This window comes from Neovison vison, chromosome 11, assembly GCF_020171115.1.
Source record: "Neovison vison isolate M4711 chromosome 11, ASM_NN_V1, whole genome shotgun sequence".
Classification (NCBI taxonomy): domain Eukaryota; kingdom Metazoa; phylum Chordata; class Mammalia; order Carnivora; family Mustelidae; genus Neogale; species Neogale vison.
This window is the reverse complement of record NC_058101.1, coordinates 166,506,612-166,525,490: the sequence shown is the minus strand read 5'-3', so window position 1 is coordinate 166,525,490 and position 18,879 is coordinate 166,506,612. Positions and strand designations below refer to the sequence as shown.

Below are 18,879 nucleotides of genomic sequence, written 5' to 3'. Positions count from 1 at the left end.
TGCTGAGTGAAATCAGTCAAGCAGAGAGAGTCAATTATCATATGGTTTCACTTATTTGTGGAGCATAACAAATAGCATGGAGGACAAGGGGCGTTAGAGAGGAGTAGGGAATTTGGGTAAATTGGAAGGGGAGGTGAACCATGAGAGACTATGGACTCTGAAAAACAATCTGAGGGGTTTGAAGTGGCGGGGGGGCGGGAGGTTGGGGTACCAGGTGGTGGGTATTATAGAGGGCACGGCTTGCATGGAGCACTGGGTGTGGTGAAAAAATAATGAATAATGCTTCTCTGAAAATAAATAAATTGAAAAAAAAATTTATTTATTTATTTGAGAGAGTGTGTGTGTGTTTGTGTGTGTGAGCAGGGGGAGGGGCAGAGGGAGAAGGAGAGAATCCTCAAGCAGACTCGTGCTGAGCTTGGAGCCTGATATGGGGCTCATTCCAGGGCCATAGGATCATGACCTGATCTGAAATCAAGGGTTGGCCACTTAACTGACTGAGCCACCTCGGTGCACCCAAACTAAGATATTTTAAAGATAGCAATATGAAACTGAACCTGAGAATATTTTGCTTTTCTTGGGCTCAGGAGGCAGGAGGAGGGAGGTGGTAATGAGATTAGGGAAACAACACTTTGGGGTGGGGGCTTTTATTTTCGTTTTCCTGTAGCTGTATCTTTCTGTGATGCTAGTTCTCGCATGGAGCTGGCAAGTTGGCATCACCATGGCCCCTCCTGCTTTCTAAGTACAGTTTTTGAGGCTAAGCCAAATGAGAGCCAGAGCCAGAAATTCCCTGGAAAGCATTTGCTTCCACAGGGGCAGGGGCAGGGGCAGGGCCAGGGCCAGGGAAGCTGGTGCAGAAGGCTGGTGGGATTGGAGGGTGTGTCAGTCCCTCCTCATTTCTTCTTTCCTGGAGTGGGCAGGGCTCCCTTGGGCTGTCTATATATAAAAGGGCTTCAGTGGATTGTCCTGAGGTTCCTCTCAGGCTGATCCTAGACTGGTGGTGACAAAAGCTGGGGCCAGAGCAGGCCAAGCTCTAAGCTGCTGAGATTGTCATTTTCAGGGGTTGGAGGGTGGGTGGATCTAGCAAGCCTGGGTCTGTCTTGTGGATAATGGGGGAGAAAAGCAAGATAACCTTGAACCAACTGACATTTGTCTTCTAACCTCTGCTTTCTTGCTGTACCCTCTTCCCCTCCACCACCACCCTGGAGCCCAGATTCCTACTGTAACTCCGTTCTTCTCCACTTTGGAAAATGCCTCAGAAAACGTCACCTCTCCTGGGACACTCATGCTTTTGAAAGCTCAGCCCAAAGAAGAGCATTTCTATCAGTGGAATTTCAGGACTCTGATGGAAAAGGCCTGCACTGAGGGGGGTGTGGGACCTCTCTCAGTCTGTGGAACAGTGAGGAACAGGAGCTCAGAATACAACCTTCTATGACTAGTCGGGGACAGCTGGATCCAAGGGCTGGAATACAGATAGAAGGAAGAAGCAGCTAGTGTCAGTGAGAACTTCTGTTGTGGCCACAGTTAGGCCCCACAGCTCCGTCATATGTAAAATGTGGGGTTGTTGTGAATAAGAAATGCAGATACCAGCTTAAGAAGCCATCCAACCCCCTTCTCCTGGGAAGGGGCTGTGCCCCCCTTGCACTCACTCCCTACCCTGCTCTATTGTGCCCCTGTCTTCTTGCCTGGAAGAACTGATCAAGCAAAGGGAATCTCAGACCTGGAACTCTCAGGCTAGGTGTGGACTGCCTGGCTCTGCGGCCCGCAGCCCTAGAGGGTGCCTGCCGGTAATGGGTTGTAACAGGAAAATTGTACTGTTACTTCTGGTGTGAGGAATTTAATTGCCTCACCTGTCACTGATTACAAATGCTGCTGACTTACAGCTCAATTAGTGATAATGGAGGCAGTGGGGGATGGTGGACACTGAAGGAACAATACAGTGGGGACTCTGCGTGTGCGCTTGTGTGTGTGCTAGAGCTGGCATGGTGTTGCTGGGCTAAAGGAGGGCTATTTGACAGGAAAGGCTACACTTAGAGGGGTGTGAATTGGACTCTAATTGGCTCTCTTTGGGCATGGGGTTTTGGTCAGTGGCACAGCTGGCTCCAGCCTAGACCTGCCCCACATGCTGCCTAACAAAGCCCTCTCTGCTCCTTCCTTCTCCTAGCTACATGCCCTCCCTCTCTCCCAGGGGTTTTGCCCCACAAGTCCGCCTTCTGGAGTTGAGAGCTGGAGAGAAAAACTTGGATAAGGGGTTGACTAGAACAGTCAGCTCTTTCCCAAGGGGTAGGGTTTTGCTGAGTCTGCTGGAGTATTGGGCACCAGTGTAGTTTAGCACAGCTGGAAGTAGTGATATTTTATTAACAAATAATAATGGTAGCAATGAATCATGATAGTGGCAATAAAAATAATAGCAATACTTTAGCTACCTTTCAGTGGGTATTATGTCATTTAATTGTTAAAAAATCCTCTGAAACAAAGGGAAGTTAAGTAACGTATCCAATGTCATGAGCTCAGCAGTGACAGAGTCTGGACATGAACTCAGCTCTGGTTCTGCAGTTTGGGCACTTGACCCTTTGTCACACTGTGTTCCACTGGGGTATCTCTGGCCAGATCTTAGGGTTGAACACAGTGTTGAGGAACAGAACAGGTTTTTCTCACAAAGATTATAACTGACAAGAGGAATGTCGTGGCATTTATTGAGCTTATATTGATGGTAGATGTGATGTTTCAGGAAAGTGCTCTAGGTTTGCCAGGGTAGGTGTCAGAACCATGAAGTGGAGAGACCTGAGGCCAGGTAAGGGGATTTAACTTCATTTGGAGGTCGGGGGGAGCCCTTGAAGGTTTTGAACAAGGGAGAGACATGGTGGGAGAAGCAACAGGTTGGGGTTAAGTGATAAACCTGCATCTTTTATGTAAACAGACTTAATGGACTAGAGTGGGAGCAAAGAAATCAGTGGGGTTATTAGATTGTCAAGGTGACTACCTCTAGCTGTGTGATTCATTCACTAGCTGTGTGACCTCAAAGATGCCCTCTCTCCTCTCTGGGTATCTCTTTTGTCATCTATAAAAGTGAGGTGGTTGTAATCAGAAGATGTCTAAGAGGTCTTGGGTACTCTGGGAGTCTTTTGGTGACCTTGGCTGGCCAGTAGATGCAGGAAGAAATAAGGGTGGAGGAAGGGCTTTAAGGAGATTCTATAGGATCTAGGATCTGATTGGATAGAGAGGATGATGGAAAGGCAGTGGGTCAAGGATGGCTCCAAACTGCAAGGAAAGACTGGTGGAAGAGAGATATCCTGCGGGAATAATCTGGATTACACAGTAGGTTGAATAAACTGCTTGGAGCCCCAGCAAAGCAAACCCCTCCCACCAAAACAGACATTAAACAATGTGTATATGGATACAATAATTGAAGCATAACATTTCTCAATCATGTTACATGAAGAGATGCTATTTTAACATTAGCATCCATATAAGGATTGTGTCATTTCACAAAATTCTGTTTTTAATTTTCTTGTGTGGAAGGACAATGTTTGATGCCAAATTCAAGCTTTCCCATGCTCTTTACCGGGAGTGATGGGAGGAATTGTTTCTGAGGGAGAGGAAGCTGAGGTTGTAGGCTGCTCAGGGCTGCTGTAGGAGAGGCTCAGGGCTGAGGAGGGTGAAGTGCTGCTAGCTCCCTGTGGAGAAAGTGTCTGCTGAGGCCCCCAGCAAGACCTGGGATTTCCAAAGGAGGAAACGTGGGGTGGGAAAGGGAGATCCAAGTTAGGAAGAGATGAAGACTGACACAGTCTCCCAAAATGTTGAAATAAGAGGACATTTTGGCTCTTCAACCTTCCTTTCCCAGTATTGATTTCCCCCATGCCAGCCTTCCATGTAGCACCACCTGTGCCCAGCCTGCTTGTATTGTCCTGTTTCTTTCCTTCATGGCACTTACCTGATTGAATTGAAAATCATCTGATTTATTTACTGCCAGAGTGAAAGTTCCTAAGGAGAAAGGCCCTTCACTATTTTGTATCTAGAATAGGGCTTGGCATAAAATAGAAGCTCAATAAATATTTGTTGAATGAATACATGTATGCACACATGACTGAATGAAATGGTGATGTTTCAGGCCCTCTGACACCTGGATTGGAGAGAAAGTTGGAGGCAGCTTGATCTTCTTCATGTAATTCAGAAAGCACCTTCTGTGGAGGCCACCTGGGGATGGTGGCCACTCTGCCTCCCATCTCACAGGCGCAAGTGTGCATACTCTGTTCATGAAGTCATGAGAACCCTGGGACTGTTCCCAGAGCTGGTCAGGCTGAGGCTCAGCTATTTATTCTCAGGGAAGAAGAAGCCCCTTTTTCCTTTTTTCTTTCTCTTTCTATTTCATTCTCATTTCCCTTTTGTTCTTTTTTTTCCCCCCTAAAATGGTAAGTAGGTTTGAAGTTTAAGAAAGGCTTTGTCCTCAACAGTACTCCAAGGGAAGATGGGCATGGAGAAGGCTTTGCTCCCTACTTTGCTGCCACTTACTGCCACTAAAGCAGTCTTTTCCATGGCCCCATGCCTTTCCAGGAGTCCTGCCTTTCTATTACTCTTAGCCCAACAGACAGAGTCTAGTTGAAGTGGCAAGTAAGGGGGTTGCCAGAGAGTGTCTGTTTATCTATTTCTTTGTCACATGAGAAATCACCTTGGATTCAGTGGTTTAAAAATACTGCTACTTTATGTGCTTATTCTGGAAGGGCAGTGGGAGAAGCAAATCCCTGTTCCATGGGGTCTGATGGATCAGGAGCCTAGTTGGGACAACAGGATCCCTCCCACTCCATGGAGGTCTCTCCAGCAGACTAGAGGGGCTTTTTACATGGCAGTTCAGGGCCCCCAGGAATATAAAATTGAAAGCTTCCAAGCTTATGCAGCCTTCTAAACTTGGAACTGGTGGAGCATCACTTCTACCGACTTCAATTATTTTTTTTTTAAAGTGAGTCTCCGGTCCTGCCAAAACTAAAGGGGAGGGGGCCACTTAGGGGTGTGATTAGTGGAAGGCATAGTTCAGTGGGAGCCACCAATGCAACAACTTACCCACCATGAGCCAGTTCTAGGACAGAGAACAAGAAGGGTTACTCCAGGGCAGATATGACCCATTTGTCCAGGTGCTGGACCTTGGAATTAGACAAATACAGGCTCCTATCCTGACTTGGACACTTCTCAGCTGCCTGACCTTCCTTGAGCTTTGGATATCCACCTTTCCTGTCACCTGTATAGACAGGTAGGGAGCCCTAAGCTGGTATGAATGCCTGTCCTAGCTGTGGTTCCTGTCTTTCCCTTTCTGCCCACTCCTCTTCTGTCCCATACTTGCCCCCAGACCCTTTCTTGCCTGCCACCTTCCCTAAAGACCCTGACTTGTCCCACTTCAAAGGCATTGCCATTTATCCCTCATGTGTTCCATTTCCTTTTTTACAAGTCCCTTCTGTCTCCTGCCAACTGATTCGAAGCCCTTTGTGTGTAGGATTTGAGCCCAGAGCAGTTGGGAATGCTTGTCAAGGTGAACAAGGCAGGTTGGCATGGAGAAGCCTGGACAGATGGCCACCAGAGTGAATGTGCCTTCCCAGCTGGGGGGCCCTGAGATAGTAACAACAACAGGTCTCTGGTCTCTAGCCAAAGACCCTGGCTTTGATAGGCCAAGGAATTGGAGAGTGAGGGAGGAGAGGCCCTAGGTTGTGGCTGGGGTAGGGTCCTTCACAGAAAAAACCACAGGGTTGGAGACTGGTTCAGACTGCCTGGAAGTCTAGCTGATGCCAAGGCCCATGGTTTCCCCCAGCCAACACTGCCTTCATCAAAGCTGTCTGCACCTCCTTCACTGGCAGGGAGGGACATCACCTTTCCTATTCCAGAGGGAGGTGCCCGGAGGAGCTGCCATGCCATAGCCTAGAGAAGCAGGGTAGATTGAGGAGACAAAAGTAGCTCTGGAGGGCATGAGAAATGGCATTCTTTATTCATAAATAGAAACATAAAATTATCAGAAATAGTTTACATGGCCAAAAAGGGGCATCAAAAATAAAATGAAGCTGTCAAAAGCAAATCAAACAAACAAACAAACAAACAAAACAAGAAACAACCCAGAGAAAAATAACTATGTACATATTCTTCCAAATGCCGGTCTATCCAAAGCCAGCCTTGGCTGGAGGTTCCAGCTTTGTCTGCAGACTCAGCACAAGACTGATCACACAAGAAGCATCTGTTGTACAGAGTACACAGCCTCCTGCCATGGCAGCTCTGGCTTAGGAGAACTCAGGACCCACAGGAAAAGTCCTCTCACAAAGCTGCTGCTTCATCAAGAGATGGTCCAGACTGGGCCAGGACAAGAGCAGGACAGGGAGTAGAGGGTCAGCAAGTGTTTCTCAGGGGAGAGGTAACCCTCCCCAGTCCCTATGGAGCTCAGTGCCTATGGGGATCAGAGTGCACCCAGCAGGAGTTACCTGAATGACACAGCAGCCAGAAGACATACCTCCAGGGGTGTCCTGCCAGGGTCTGGTCATTGCAAGGCCTGGAGGCAGAGTCCCCTTTTTGGTGAGGAGGTACTGGATGCTGCTGTCTCTTTGCAGGCAGCCAGAGCATCTTCAGGCCAAGCATCCTTTGGAAGAGCAGAGCAGGTTGATCTGACTGAATGAGCTAGCATGCCAGCAGGAGTATTCAGAGCGAAGGGCAACGAGCTCATGCTGGCTGGCCCTGGGCCAGGCCGTCTGCTCTGAAGCCCCATCATCTGACTTCCCAGTCCCTGCTCAGCCTCTCTTGTTCAGATCCTCCTTCAGGAGAGGCTGGGTTTGGCATGGTCCGGGAATAGTAATGATGTTTTTCCATAGGGAAGGGAAGAAAAACCACATGGCAGTAAGGTCACTATGTTACAGGACACTGTTGCACTCTGGTGCCACTGTGGCCCACCTTGGGGTCTTCAGCGGGTGGTGGCCCAACGGGGGCATCCTGGCCTTAGGCAGGGATGTGGAGTGCTTGGTATGGTCACATCATGGTGGAGCACAGATGTTGCTCCTGAGTGTCCTCCCCTGGGCTTAGCACCCATCTCTTCTCAGCAAGGCAGGACAGGGCACAGGGTTTTTGGCTGCTCTTTGGGGGTGGGGAGTAGTGTATCTCCAACCTGGGGAGGGAACAGTAGCCCCTTTATCTCACAGCAGTCTCACTGGGAAAAATAATTCAAACAAGGCACAGGCTGGTGGAAATAGAGGGGGTGAGGGCTGTGTGTAGTGGTGTTGACCTTACAGACTCCATCTTTGGCTCCCAGTCTTGCTTGTGTTTGCTGGATGACCTCTCCTGGGGCTGTGTTCTGGGCCTCTAGGAGGTTAGCATACATACATACCTTACAAATGCCTTCCAAAGCTGGGCTTGGGGGAGGCTTGTTTTGGCCCCCCGTGAATCCGTTAGGACATAGTCTTCCCTCTTCCTGGGGCACAGGTGGTGCCACAGATCTAATTAAAGGTTAGCTGTCAATTAAGGGCATGCAAACCCTTTGATCTCACTATAACGCCCTTCTCTGTGTCCCACAGCTTTATAAAATCTGTGCACTAAGTTCCAGACTTTGTGGAGAGTAAGTCATCTTCCACCCAATTCTCCCATCAGTAAATTACCCTGAATAAAAGTCTGTGCAGACTGTGTGGAGTCACCTCCTTTGTTTTCTGGTCTCAAACTGCCTTCTCTATTGAAAGAGAGTTTACTATCCCTCTCCCACCGTCTCACAGCATGGCATAGGGAGTGGGACATTTTTTACTTGAGGGCCTACATTGTGCCCAGTGGAGGTAATCTCCTCCAGGCAGAAGGGGGGCATTCAGCCTGTCCATTTCAGGTTTAAATCTGGCCTATGACTAAGACCAGTGGCTTGAAATTCCAGAAAAGCTCCTCTGTCACAGGCACAGCTTAACCCCAGGGGCCAGAAGGCAGAGCCCGAAGGCAGGGGGTGATGAGAAGCAGCTCCCACTCCCACTCTGGGTCCTGCAAGGACTGTGGTTGGAGAGGCAGAATCAGGGGTTTTGGTCTCAGACTGCTAAATACCCAGACTCGCTCATCCCTCCTACCTCAGTGAACCCCCCTCAGCAAGCAGGCATGAAGCTCAGGAATCCAGCAAGGCTTGGCTGTCCTAAGAAAGAACAACAGCTGTAGTTTGAGTCAAAAATAGAACATGGAACGGTTCTGGCTGCCTGCTAGATCTGGCTTGCTTCTGAAAAGACAAGAAAGAAAAAAAGAAGACCAAAAAAAATATATTTTTTTCTTTCTCTGAACCAAGCTACTGAGGAACTCCACCATTCTCTCCTTCCCCAGCTCTGCACATCTTCAGAAGAGAGACACCAGCCTCCCCCAGGCACTGGCCCAGCCCCCCAAAAACTGAAGCTCCTGGATTCTTGATAATTGGGAGTTCCTGTGGGGCCCAGGTAGAGGGAGGCTAGCCAGTGGCCCTGGGGTAGTTCATAAAGCTGTATTTGTGTTTCTTCTCCCTGCCTGGGGCTCTAGCCCACCAAACTCTGGGGATTGTTCCTGACCTGAAACCTTGAAACCTGAAAACTCCTGAAAGGAGTCTTCTCTGACTTTAGGACTGGAAATACAAAGGGGAAAGGGTGTGCCCATAAACTGAGCCACAGGCAAAGGAGGGAAATGTCAGATCATTCCTGCACCATTTTAGTTGTATATAGGTTATTCTGGATCAGGCAAAGGCTGGATTCTTGAGAAGAAAATAAGTTCAGAGTAGCCACTGGCCAATTTAAACCAAGTGGGGAAACCCCTACCTCTAGCCCCATGAGGAGAGATCTGGAGGCTCTCCCAGGGACATTTGGAAAGCCATACCTTCCCTGTGTCACAGTGCATTCAATCCTCCCCACCACAGGGCCTCAATGTCTATGGCTTTAAAAAGAGTGGTCACTGAGGTCAAAGGTTACCAGCTGTCCAAAGGCTGCTTACCTCCAGTTAGCAGGGCACAGGAGGGTCTGACCCTTACTACCTGGCTTTTTCCTCTGACCCCCTCTGGGCTTTGCTGAGTCTAGACATTCCTGGGATGCCCCAGATTTCCCCTTCTTTTTGTGGCTTTCCAGGGTTGGGATAGCTCTGATGTTGCTAAGCCAGGTCCTCCATACCAAGATCCAACCCCTATAGCTCTGAGACCAAAGAAAAACAGCTCAGGTTATGACCAGGTCAAGTGCCAAGGTTTATGATCACAGATGGCTTCTTTCTACTCTCAAGTCATCCCAATATGTCCAGGGACAAAAAAGTGGTTGTGGGAAGAGAGAGAGGGGAGCTTCTGTCCTGGGGTGGCCATCGGCCAATACAGCAGTTACCACCTCGGTGAGGGTCCGAGTATTTTTCAACAAAAGGCAAGGTTTAGAGATCTCTTAACCAAATCATGGAGATCCTTGAATCCATTTCTTAAGGAAGCTGGAGGTCTAGTGGGCTGCAGGGATGGTAAATGCTGGAATGTGGACAAGGATTGGAAAGGTTATGTAGCAGTCCTTCTCCTCTCCCCACCCCCGGATAATCCCAGGTCTGTGCCCTGGAGAAGGCCTCTCACAGAGGCCTGAGTTACTGAGCAGGGGAGTAGAGAGAGGAGCCCTCCTTGACAGGCTCTGTACCCCTGCCTCCCAGTGTCAGATCCCTGACTCTCCCTCTCCCAGCAGGCCCCTCAGATCTCAGTGGCTATGATGTCCTCATAGGGGATATCGGCCCCTTCAAGGTCAATTTCAAAGGGCTCCCCTGCACCGTCCCCACGGGCCAGTTGCTGCAGAGCCTTCTCCAGGCGCTGGTTCCGCTGGTACATGGCTAGGTAGCTCTGCTGTAACTGCTTCTGGTACTGGATCACCTTCTCTTTCTCCTCCTTCCACACCAGGCGCTCATGCTGGAAGCCTGACGACATCTGGTCGTGGCCTTGCCGCTCTTCCTTCAGCTCCGCTCGCAGCCGCTCCAACTCCCGCTGCAGGGCGGGGATGTCCTCAGAGAACGTAGTGCCTAGCCCAGGCCCTAGTCCTGGCCCCAGAGACACAGCCTCTCGCTGCAGGGCAGCCTGGGCTCGGAGCTCCAGAAGCTCTTGCTCCAGCAGATTCACCTTCTCTCGAAGAAGCTCAGATTCATTTTTCTTGCGCTGTAGCTCATTCTCACAGACCTCTAGCTCTAGGCCCTTGGTACGTAGAGCACTCTCCAAATCCTGAGTCTTCAGCTCCATGCCCTCCAGTTTGCTCCGTGTGTCCTTCAGCTGTGCCTTCAGACTGAGAATCTCACTAGTCTTGGCATTGATCTCTGTCTGGGACTCCTTCAGCTGCTGTTTCAGAAGAGAGATCTCCCCTGACTTCTGGCACACCTGCCAAGGGTTGGGTTGGGGAGAAGAGAAAGTGTTAAGATGTAGGAGGTCCTTACCTGGGGCAAATAACATCTTAACTGCCTGAGGAATTAGGCTGGTCCTGACACAGTCTCAAGAGCATGATGGTCTGGGTGACCCATGAAGGCTGCGCCCTCTCTGCGCTTCCTTTCATTCTGTGGCCTGACTTGGTCTGTCCACATGCCGCCTAAATCCCAAATCACAGTCTAAATCTGAATCTGTACCCAAAGATTCACTATTTACTATGTGTAAATCCGTGAACACTACTGGTAGCTCCATCTTCCACACTCAACATCAATGATCTTGATTTGATGTCTGCCAAACTTCTATCATTCATGCTTGTGCCCATATCCTCTGATATGGGCACACCCAGCTGCCCTCCCTCCTTACTGGGATAAAGACTGTCTTCAATCATTAACTGCTGCCCTCCAATGACTAGCAATGTGCCTGGCTCAGAGTGTCAAATTCAGATCTGCCAAATGGAGAGCTACTATGTTCTCCCCTGGCCCCACCTCTCCACTCTTCCTATTCTTATTTCTTTTCCGAAGTTGGCCAAGAGCAGCAGAAAAAACCAAAAGCACTGATTCAGATCCATGAGTCTCCAGGGTCTTGGCCATTTGTGGTCATAGGCGGCTCAAAAGTTTGGGACCAGTTTGGTCGGCTGTATCGCAAGAGTGATTTTTCTCCTGCCGGCCTGGGGGAAAGCTGGACAGACTGAGGGTCATGTCCTGGGCCTCTACAAAATGGATTCTTTGATCAGACCAGAAGTCACCTTAATTTCTCCTCACTTCACTCACAGTAGTAACCCCTAACCCCTTGTTCTCATGTACCCTTTAGGAAGCAATGCCGAACTCCACCGACAATGCTTGTGTGGGACCAAGAAGGCCTTTCTAAGACTAAGCCTATATTTGCTTCATGGAGGGAACAACATAGAGTCATGGTTGAGGCATAGGCCTGCCTTTGAATCCTGGCTGGATCACGTATGATAAAATCGGCTGATCCTGGTGACACACTACTTCAGTGTTGTGGCACTGTGGGAGTAGTGATTAAAAATGTGAACTCTGGAGCCAAAGTGTTAAGATCAAATCCTGGCACTGATACATGTTATGTGGTGACCATCGACAAGTGATTTAACTAGTTATTTGCTACTAGAACCTCTATGTACCTCAGTTTCCTTAACTAAATTAAGGATTAGTAACAGTACCTACTTCATAGGCTTATATGAGAACTAAGGGAGACTCTAGGGCTTGGCACTTAAACACTTGATAAGTTATTATTATTCTAACTGTGTTTGTAATATATTATCTGTTATTATATTTATTGTTTTGCTATACAGTCTGACTGGACAATCTGGGAATGAGGTCACAGAAATGCCCAGCTTAGTTGGGGATTGGGCAAATAAGGATGGATGCCTAGCGCCAGGACTAGTTTATATCTCTGAGATGCCCCAAATGTCCTGAGCCCTGGCTGAAAAACAATGGCTCTGGTGGGGTCTGCTGTCCCAGCATCAATGGGAAAGAAAAAAGGCACTGTTCCCACTGCCAGCATCCTTTCTTCTTTAGGAGACCTGGCAAACACAAGTGATTTTCCCTTCTCACCTGTCCAGTCCCCCATTCATCTCTGCTGCAGAAGGGATCCTTTTCCTCTGAGGGAATCCATCCCGATGACTCTTGTCATTCTAAGTTCTAGAGTAAGTATGGAAAGCTCCGGTGCACGTAGGTAGCTGGACCTGGGGGTGCTGCTGATCTAACCAGACACAATGCCTCCTCGGTTCCTTTCCAGGGTAGGAGTCTTTGGGCAGAGTGACAGAGTGGCTATGCCTACAGCCCTACCTTCCCACCCCACTCCCACCAGCTTGAGAGGTCCCTCAGGTGAGGAAAGCTACTTTCTGGAGAGCAGGATGGAGAGGTTAAGGAGGCTTTCCAGCAAAGCCTCATTTCTAGGTGTTGTGTGCCCTTCTCTTGCGCCTTTATGTTTCCACTGCAGCCCACCAAATCAAAGCCCCACCTACACTTCTGTGAGGAATGAGCCACTCAGTCAGTGATACCTGCCATAAGTGAGGTCACTCTTACCAGTGGATGAGGTCCCTTCTCTCAAAAATAACTAATACCATGCTCTCTTGTGGTCTCTTGAACCAGTGTGAACTCAGACTTGAGCATGACTTATGCTTCTTTTGAGCCTCCTGCAAGATGAAGTGGGTCAGCCCTCAGATTGCCCCACAAGGCCTCTGTTCTCCTGGTTCCAGCTTCTCAGTCAATGACTCTTAGAAAATTCAATTCCAGAGGCCATGAGGCCCTGGGGTAGGAGAAAGTAGGAAACCAACACTAATTGTATTCCCCAATATGGTTTATCATGGAGCTCCTTCTTTAGGTTGCAAGGCTGGCACTTTGGCTCACTTTGCTTAGGCAGCCTGTGTTCAAACACCATGGACTAGGACCGGGAGAAACAGGGACTGGCAGCAAACAGCTGACCCAAGCCTACAGGGTAAAGCCTCACCTCCCACTGGGTCTCTTCCAGTGCGGGGGCAAAGCTGGTCTTCTCCTTCTCGTAGGACCTGAGCTTGGTCTCCAGCAGGTCCTGCTCCTTCATGAGGCTCTCAAGTTCCTGCCGGAGCTGCCGCTTCTCCTGCTGGAGCTGGAGCACCTGGAGGTGCAGCACCTGCTGTGTGCGCTGGCTCTTCTGGGAGGCCTGCTTCAACTTGCTGCTGCACTTCTGATCCAGGCCCTCCAGCTCCTCCTTGCAGCGCCACTGCCGCTCTTCATAGGCCTGGCTGGAGGCCAGCTCCTTCTCCTCAAGGCTGCGCTGCAGCTTCTGGAGCTCACCTTCTCTCTCCAGCAGCTTCTGCTCAAGCTCCTGGATGGTGCACTCGTCTGTGGAGATGGGGGAACGGACACATGAGGAACTTTTGTCCGCCTTGCTTGGGTGGGCCAGCTTGCTACCCCCATCAGAGAAAGACAAAGCCTTCAGGCTCATCATGTTGCTGTCCTGGAGGATGATGCCCTGGGTAATGTTGTGGGCTGAGCCTCCAAAACGGCTGGTGGGCCCCACTGGTGTAACCAGTGGGTCCAACTGGTAGCTGCTGCTGGTGCTGTGTGTGGGCAGGCTGGACATGGAGTTCCGGCCGGAGTCAGACAGTGCCCCAGAGCACAGGGTGGGCTTTGGCTCCTGTTCCTTGGGCCTGTCTGGAGGGGCAGGGTGCAGCTGGTGGCTGGAGCTCTCAGGGGATGAGTGGAGGATGGCTCCTGACCGCGGCAGCACAGGCTTGAACGCTGTGGGCCTCACTGCACCCTTCTCTGAGCCCTGGTGAGGAAAACAACCATATTAATCCCATGTTTCCCTTCAACTCCCCTCTCAACTTTCCCTCCCTTGCCTGGGTATGTGTGCCAGCCACATATCATCCTTCTTGGTCCTAGCCATAGGCAACCTTGCCTGTTGCTATGAAGCAGCTAAATATGGTGAGTCCCTCTCAAGAAGGATAAATTCCTTTGTGTGTAGGGGATATCCTTAAGGATCACTGAGGTACTTGGCTTTATAAATTGCCAACCTGTCATGAGCTTGTCCCAGCCCTCCTGAAAAAATGAACAGCATTTTTAGGTTCACTTGCTGAGATCCCTGGGCCAGGGCTCTGGCTCTGGGTCTCTGTGTGGTATAGAGTGTGAGCATTGGGCTGGATGAGCAAGGTGTCCCTGTAGAGGTCAGGCCCTTCTTCACCTTCACTGCCCCTTCCAGTAGGCCGGGAGTGAGAAAACTGGCTGTGACCAGTATCAAAAGGCTGGGGGGAATCACTTGAAATAACAATACTTTTCTGAAAACTGTCATTTTCATTGGGAGAGTAGACTACAGTCTACAAACCCTTTAATTTGAAAAACATAAAGCTTGATGCAAACTAGGGGGGTCTTTTCCTAGTATATCAAAGCCATGGACTGATCCCCCCAGGTGGGGGCAGAGGATTAACTAGGAAAATTGTTTTCAGGTCCACTGGTGGGACCCATGAAAGTCTAAAATGGCATAAGGGCCAGATTTCTGAGTATGTAGGGCTCTTTTAACCTCATCCTTGCTAACCCGATGATAACAAATTTGGCTTTTTTCCAGCCAAAGACACTTCCAAGGCCCAGCTTGAGTGAGGAGCTGCTGCACCACAGGAGGAGTGAGTGAGGGATAGGCCCATCTCCAGGAGTCTGCTAGCAGCTTCTCTGCAACCTCTCTCCAAGTGGTTCTCCATCCGCTCTTCCAGATATAACAGAGCACCCTCCTCTTGCCATGCACTTGAAAATGCTGCTGTTGGTCCTGTTTTGACAACCAGTTGCATTCTAGTAGAGCTCAAAAAGGCTTTCATTTCTCCTTTTTGCTTAGGGTTTACCCCTTGGGTACTCTCCCAGATTAGGGGATTGGCCAGGGCTTCAATTCCCTCATCCAGCCTTTGATCTCTGTGGTGTAACTGAGCACTTCTGTCCTCACCACTCCTGTTCTCGCCTCTTGGAGGCATAAATGTTAGTATCATCACCTCCATTTCCCTCCCTGCCTCCATTCTCTTCATTCCCATTTTGTTCTCTGTTGGTTTTCCCACCCACCCACCCTTTCCAGAGACCCTTGCTTACCATTTCTAGCTGATTGGAGAAGGGCATAAGCTTGGGTGGGGTGGATGGGCCAAACTCCACCCCAGCCTGGCCGCCTATGTCCCCACTAGACAGTGCAGTGTAATCTGGGTGGTGGGAGCCCCGGGCTTTCTGGCTGACCTTGATGTAGAAGAAGTCTTCGCTCTTTCCCATTTTTGAGCTGGACTTGCCATGGCCTGAATCCTGGGAGAAACCAAATCTCAGCAGCCCATCTGAATACCGATTGAGCTTCTTGAGATGGGAAGACTTGCCCAACTTGTATCGTGAAGCCCGGCAATGCTTGCCGTGGAAGCTGTGGCCAGAGATGAGGCTACTGACGCTACCCATGCTGACTTGGGGCCAAGGATAGATAGGGTAGGATGGGGATCTGGTGTGGCTGCGGCAGCAAAGGGCAGTCTTGGTAACACGAAGAAACTGTGGTCATAGCAGAAGCCTCACAGAGCCTGGGAGAGCTGTACACCTGGAAGGGGACAGAAGGCAAAAGTCAGCTTGAGAAGGGCCAGTCATTCCACAGTCCTCGATGGTGATGTGGAGGAGTTGGTTCTGACTGTTAGGTCTGAGTAGTAGAGAAATGTATGCTTCTTCTAATGAAAGCCTCTAATGAAAGTTCAGTGCTGACTATTAACTCTTTGTTCCTTCTTCCTTAGTCTGCTAAGTCAACAAACATTCACTGACACCCTCCTTTGGGATGGCCTTCCTCTAAGTCGTGGGATACTCTCTAGTGACTAGCATGGCTACAGTCCCTGCATTTGGGTTGTGTTCAGTATCATGTGGACAGACTATCAACAAATCCGTGTCTACTATCCTTAGTGGTATACATGCTATGGGGGGAAATGAAGCAGACTGAGTAGCATAGAATTCTGGGAGGTGGTTATTTCTCACAGGCGGCACAAACGAGGCCTCACTGTTATGGTATCATTTGAAGAAACCTCAAGAAAATGAGTGAGCAAGCCAGGTGGAAATCTGGGGGAGGAGAGAAGATGCTCAGAAGCCCCAAGAACAAAAGCCTTGAGTTCCTGTGGTGGTCTGTGCTTGGCATATATGAGACCAGTCAGGAGACAAGTCTGGCTGCGGAATAGAATATGCCCCTGGCTGGGACATAGGACAGGCAGAAGTTAAAACTAGCAGGTACCAGGAAACATAGAGCCTGGTTGGACACAGGGCTGGGATTTAACTCTGATTGAGATAAGAAGCCCCTGCATGGCTTTAAGCAGCTGATTACTTGATCTGGCTTGGGCTGCAGAGGGTCACTCTGGCTGCAGGCTAGAAAAATGGCTGCTGATAGGCTTGGATGGAAGGGGGGCCAGATACATTAGGTGAGTGGCTAACATGGATGTGTCAGGGTGGTAGCAGTGGCTTGCATTTTAGATGTAATTTTAAAGTCTAGCTGACAGGATTAACTACTGGATGCAGGGCATGAGAGAAAGAGAGGAGTCAAGGATGACCTCGATATTTTTATCCAAGCAACAAGAGGACATAAGTTGTCATTTATTGAGATACAAAGGACCACGAAAAGAGCCAGTTTAGGATGAGGTGGGGTGGAAAATAAGAGCTTGGTTTAAGACATTAAGTTTGCAGAGCCTCTTAGGCATCCAAGGAGTGCTGTAGAGTAGGCAGTAGGATGGGTGGAGTGATGCAGATTTCCATGTAAAAGCTGTTTATTATAGAAGCTATGCAACGAGGTGACATAACTACAGAAGTGAAGGCAGGAAGGTACGAGAAGTCAGAGGACTGGTTCATGGAGGCCAGGAGGTGAGGAGGAATGAGGCAGAGAAACTGAGAAGGCTCTGATTGATGGAGGAAAACTAAGAAAGAAACTGTTCCCTAAGGATAGTGTCAAGTGCTACTGCTACTGACTGAGAGCTGGTCAGTGGGTCTGGCCATGTGGAGGTAGGTTGTCAATGACCTTCACAAGAGCAGTTTGGGCGGAGGGCTGGAAACAAAGGCCTGACTGAAGAGGATTCAGAAGAGAAAGAAAAGGGAAATAACTGTACCCCCAAATGTTAAGTTTAAAATGTTTTTTTAAAAGTAATAGGAATGCACAATTCAGGAATTGTACTACTGGGTTATTTTCACAAAAATACAACAACACTAATTCAAAAGGATACATGTACCCTATGTTTATTGCAACATTTTTTACAATAGCCAAATTATGGAAGCAGCCCAAGGGGGATGGATGGATAAAGAAAATGTGAAAAACATTGTGTATACACACACACACACACAAACATACATACATATGATGGACAATTACTCAGCCGTAAAACACAATGAAATCTTTCCATTTGCAATGACAGGGATGGAGCTATAGAGTATTATGCTGAGTGAAATAAGTCAGTCAGAGAAAGACAAATAGCATATGACTTCACTCATAAAAGATGAGGTAGGGGCACTTGGGTGGCTCAGTGGGTTAAACCTCTACCTTTAGCTCAGGTCATGATCTCAGGGTCCTGGGATCGAGCCCCACATTGGGCTCTCTCTGCTCTGCAGGGAGCCTGCTTTCCCTCTCTCTCTGCCTGCCTCTCTGCCTACTTGTGATCTCTGTCTGTCCAATAAATAAATAAAATCTTTAAAAAAAAAGATGATGCATGTAAGTGTTAAATTACGACTGTACGTTATACTGGAATTAGAATTTTAAAAGTTAAAGAAAAGTAATAGGAATGCATTTTATAACCAATGCTGAAAGTAACAACCTTGCCAGTCACCACACAGAGGAATATATTGGGATATCAACATCAGCACATTTGCAAATTTGGACAAATCGCTAAGCATAGGTCACATGACTTTCAATGCTGGGAAAATCTGTGTTGTCATGCATTGTGAAGGAGTATTTCTTACATAAAAGATAGATGATGGGGGAACTATAAGTTTAATAGAATAGGAAGTGCAGAAGAAACCTTGCATTCTTTTTTAATTTTTTTTTTATTTTTTTAAAGATTTTATCTGTTCATTTGACAGAGATCACAAGTAGGCAGAGGCAGGCAGAGAGAAAGTAGGAAACAGGCTCCCTGCCGAGCAGAGAGAGCCCGATGTGGGGCTCCATCCCAGGACCCTGGGGTCAGGACCTGAGCCGAAGGCAGAGGCTTTAGCCCACTGAGCCACCCAGGGGCCCCGAAACCTTGCATTCTTTTTTCTGCTCTAATTTAAACCATTAATCCTAAATTGTGAAAGAAGTCCCAGGTGGGTTATAGAGCACTATATGTGCACAGTGGAAGACAGGACTCTTCAGAAGCTGAATAAGAAAGCCTGAATTCAAACTTGCATTCTTAGCCTGAGCTGTAAAGTGGTTATGTTATAAGTGCATTCTATATTCCATTAGTAGAGACACAACACAACAACATATCAGGCGTAAATGCAATGTCTGTTTTCTTTGAAATGCTTTTATTAAATTGATGGTCTCTTAGAATTAAGGAAACACAGTTATGCCTACCTCATAGGATTAATAAGAGAAGTTTATGAGACACCGAAATAAGCTAATAGGACTGGTACATTTGTTAAATGCCCAGTATATAATAGGCACCCCATAACTGGCAGGCATTTTCCTTGGTATCTATCATTGTTTTCTGCAGCATTCATCATCCCTCTGTTATCCTCAATCCCTCACCTCATTTTCCAGAACTAGTGCCCTCCATTCCATTGGGATGCAACTTCCTGCATCCCAATCTCCAGTGACATTACTGAGAAGTACAGAACTCCTCTGGTAATTTACCCGTTGACGATGACAAAATGTGTTTTTCACCCCCACATCAGCCATCTCTTGCTTAGCTGGGCCTTCAGATCCTAAGAAGCAAAAATTCTACTGTTGTCCATATGCAGGAAGATGTTAGGGCTCCTGTCCTGGATAGCAAAGTAATTTTCCAGGCATTGGGAAGAGAAAGACTAGAGGGGAAGTCAGGGTCCATGGCCTCTAGCCATAGCCTCATT

The 18,879-nt window shown here is 48.5% G+C and overlaps 1 protein-coding gene across 2 annotated transcripts in view; it reads right to left on the bottom strand.

Annotated features, from left to right (window-relative positions):
• Positions 1 to 5,943: 5,943 nt before the first annotated feature.
• LZTS1 (leucine zipper tumor suppressor 1) overlaps positions 5,944 to 18,879 on the bottom strand; it is a 51,620-nt gene continuing 38,684 nt past the window's right edge. For both annotated transcript variants that reach the window (XM_044225217.1, XM_044225218.1), the window contains 3 exons: positions 14,938 to 15,415; positions 12,836 to 13,639; positions 5,944 to 10,321 (listed from right to left, as the gene is read on the bottom strand). In XM_044225217.1, the coding sequence (XP_044081152.1) occupies positions 9,650 to 10,321; positions 12,836 to 13,639; positions 14,938 to 15,282 (1,821 nt within the window). In that variant the 5' untranslated portion in view covers positions 15,283 to 15,415 and the 3' untranslated portion in view covers positions 5,944 to 9,649. The remainder of the gene's footprint in view (positions 10,322 to 12,835; positions 13,640 to 14,937; positions 15,416 to 18,879) is intronic.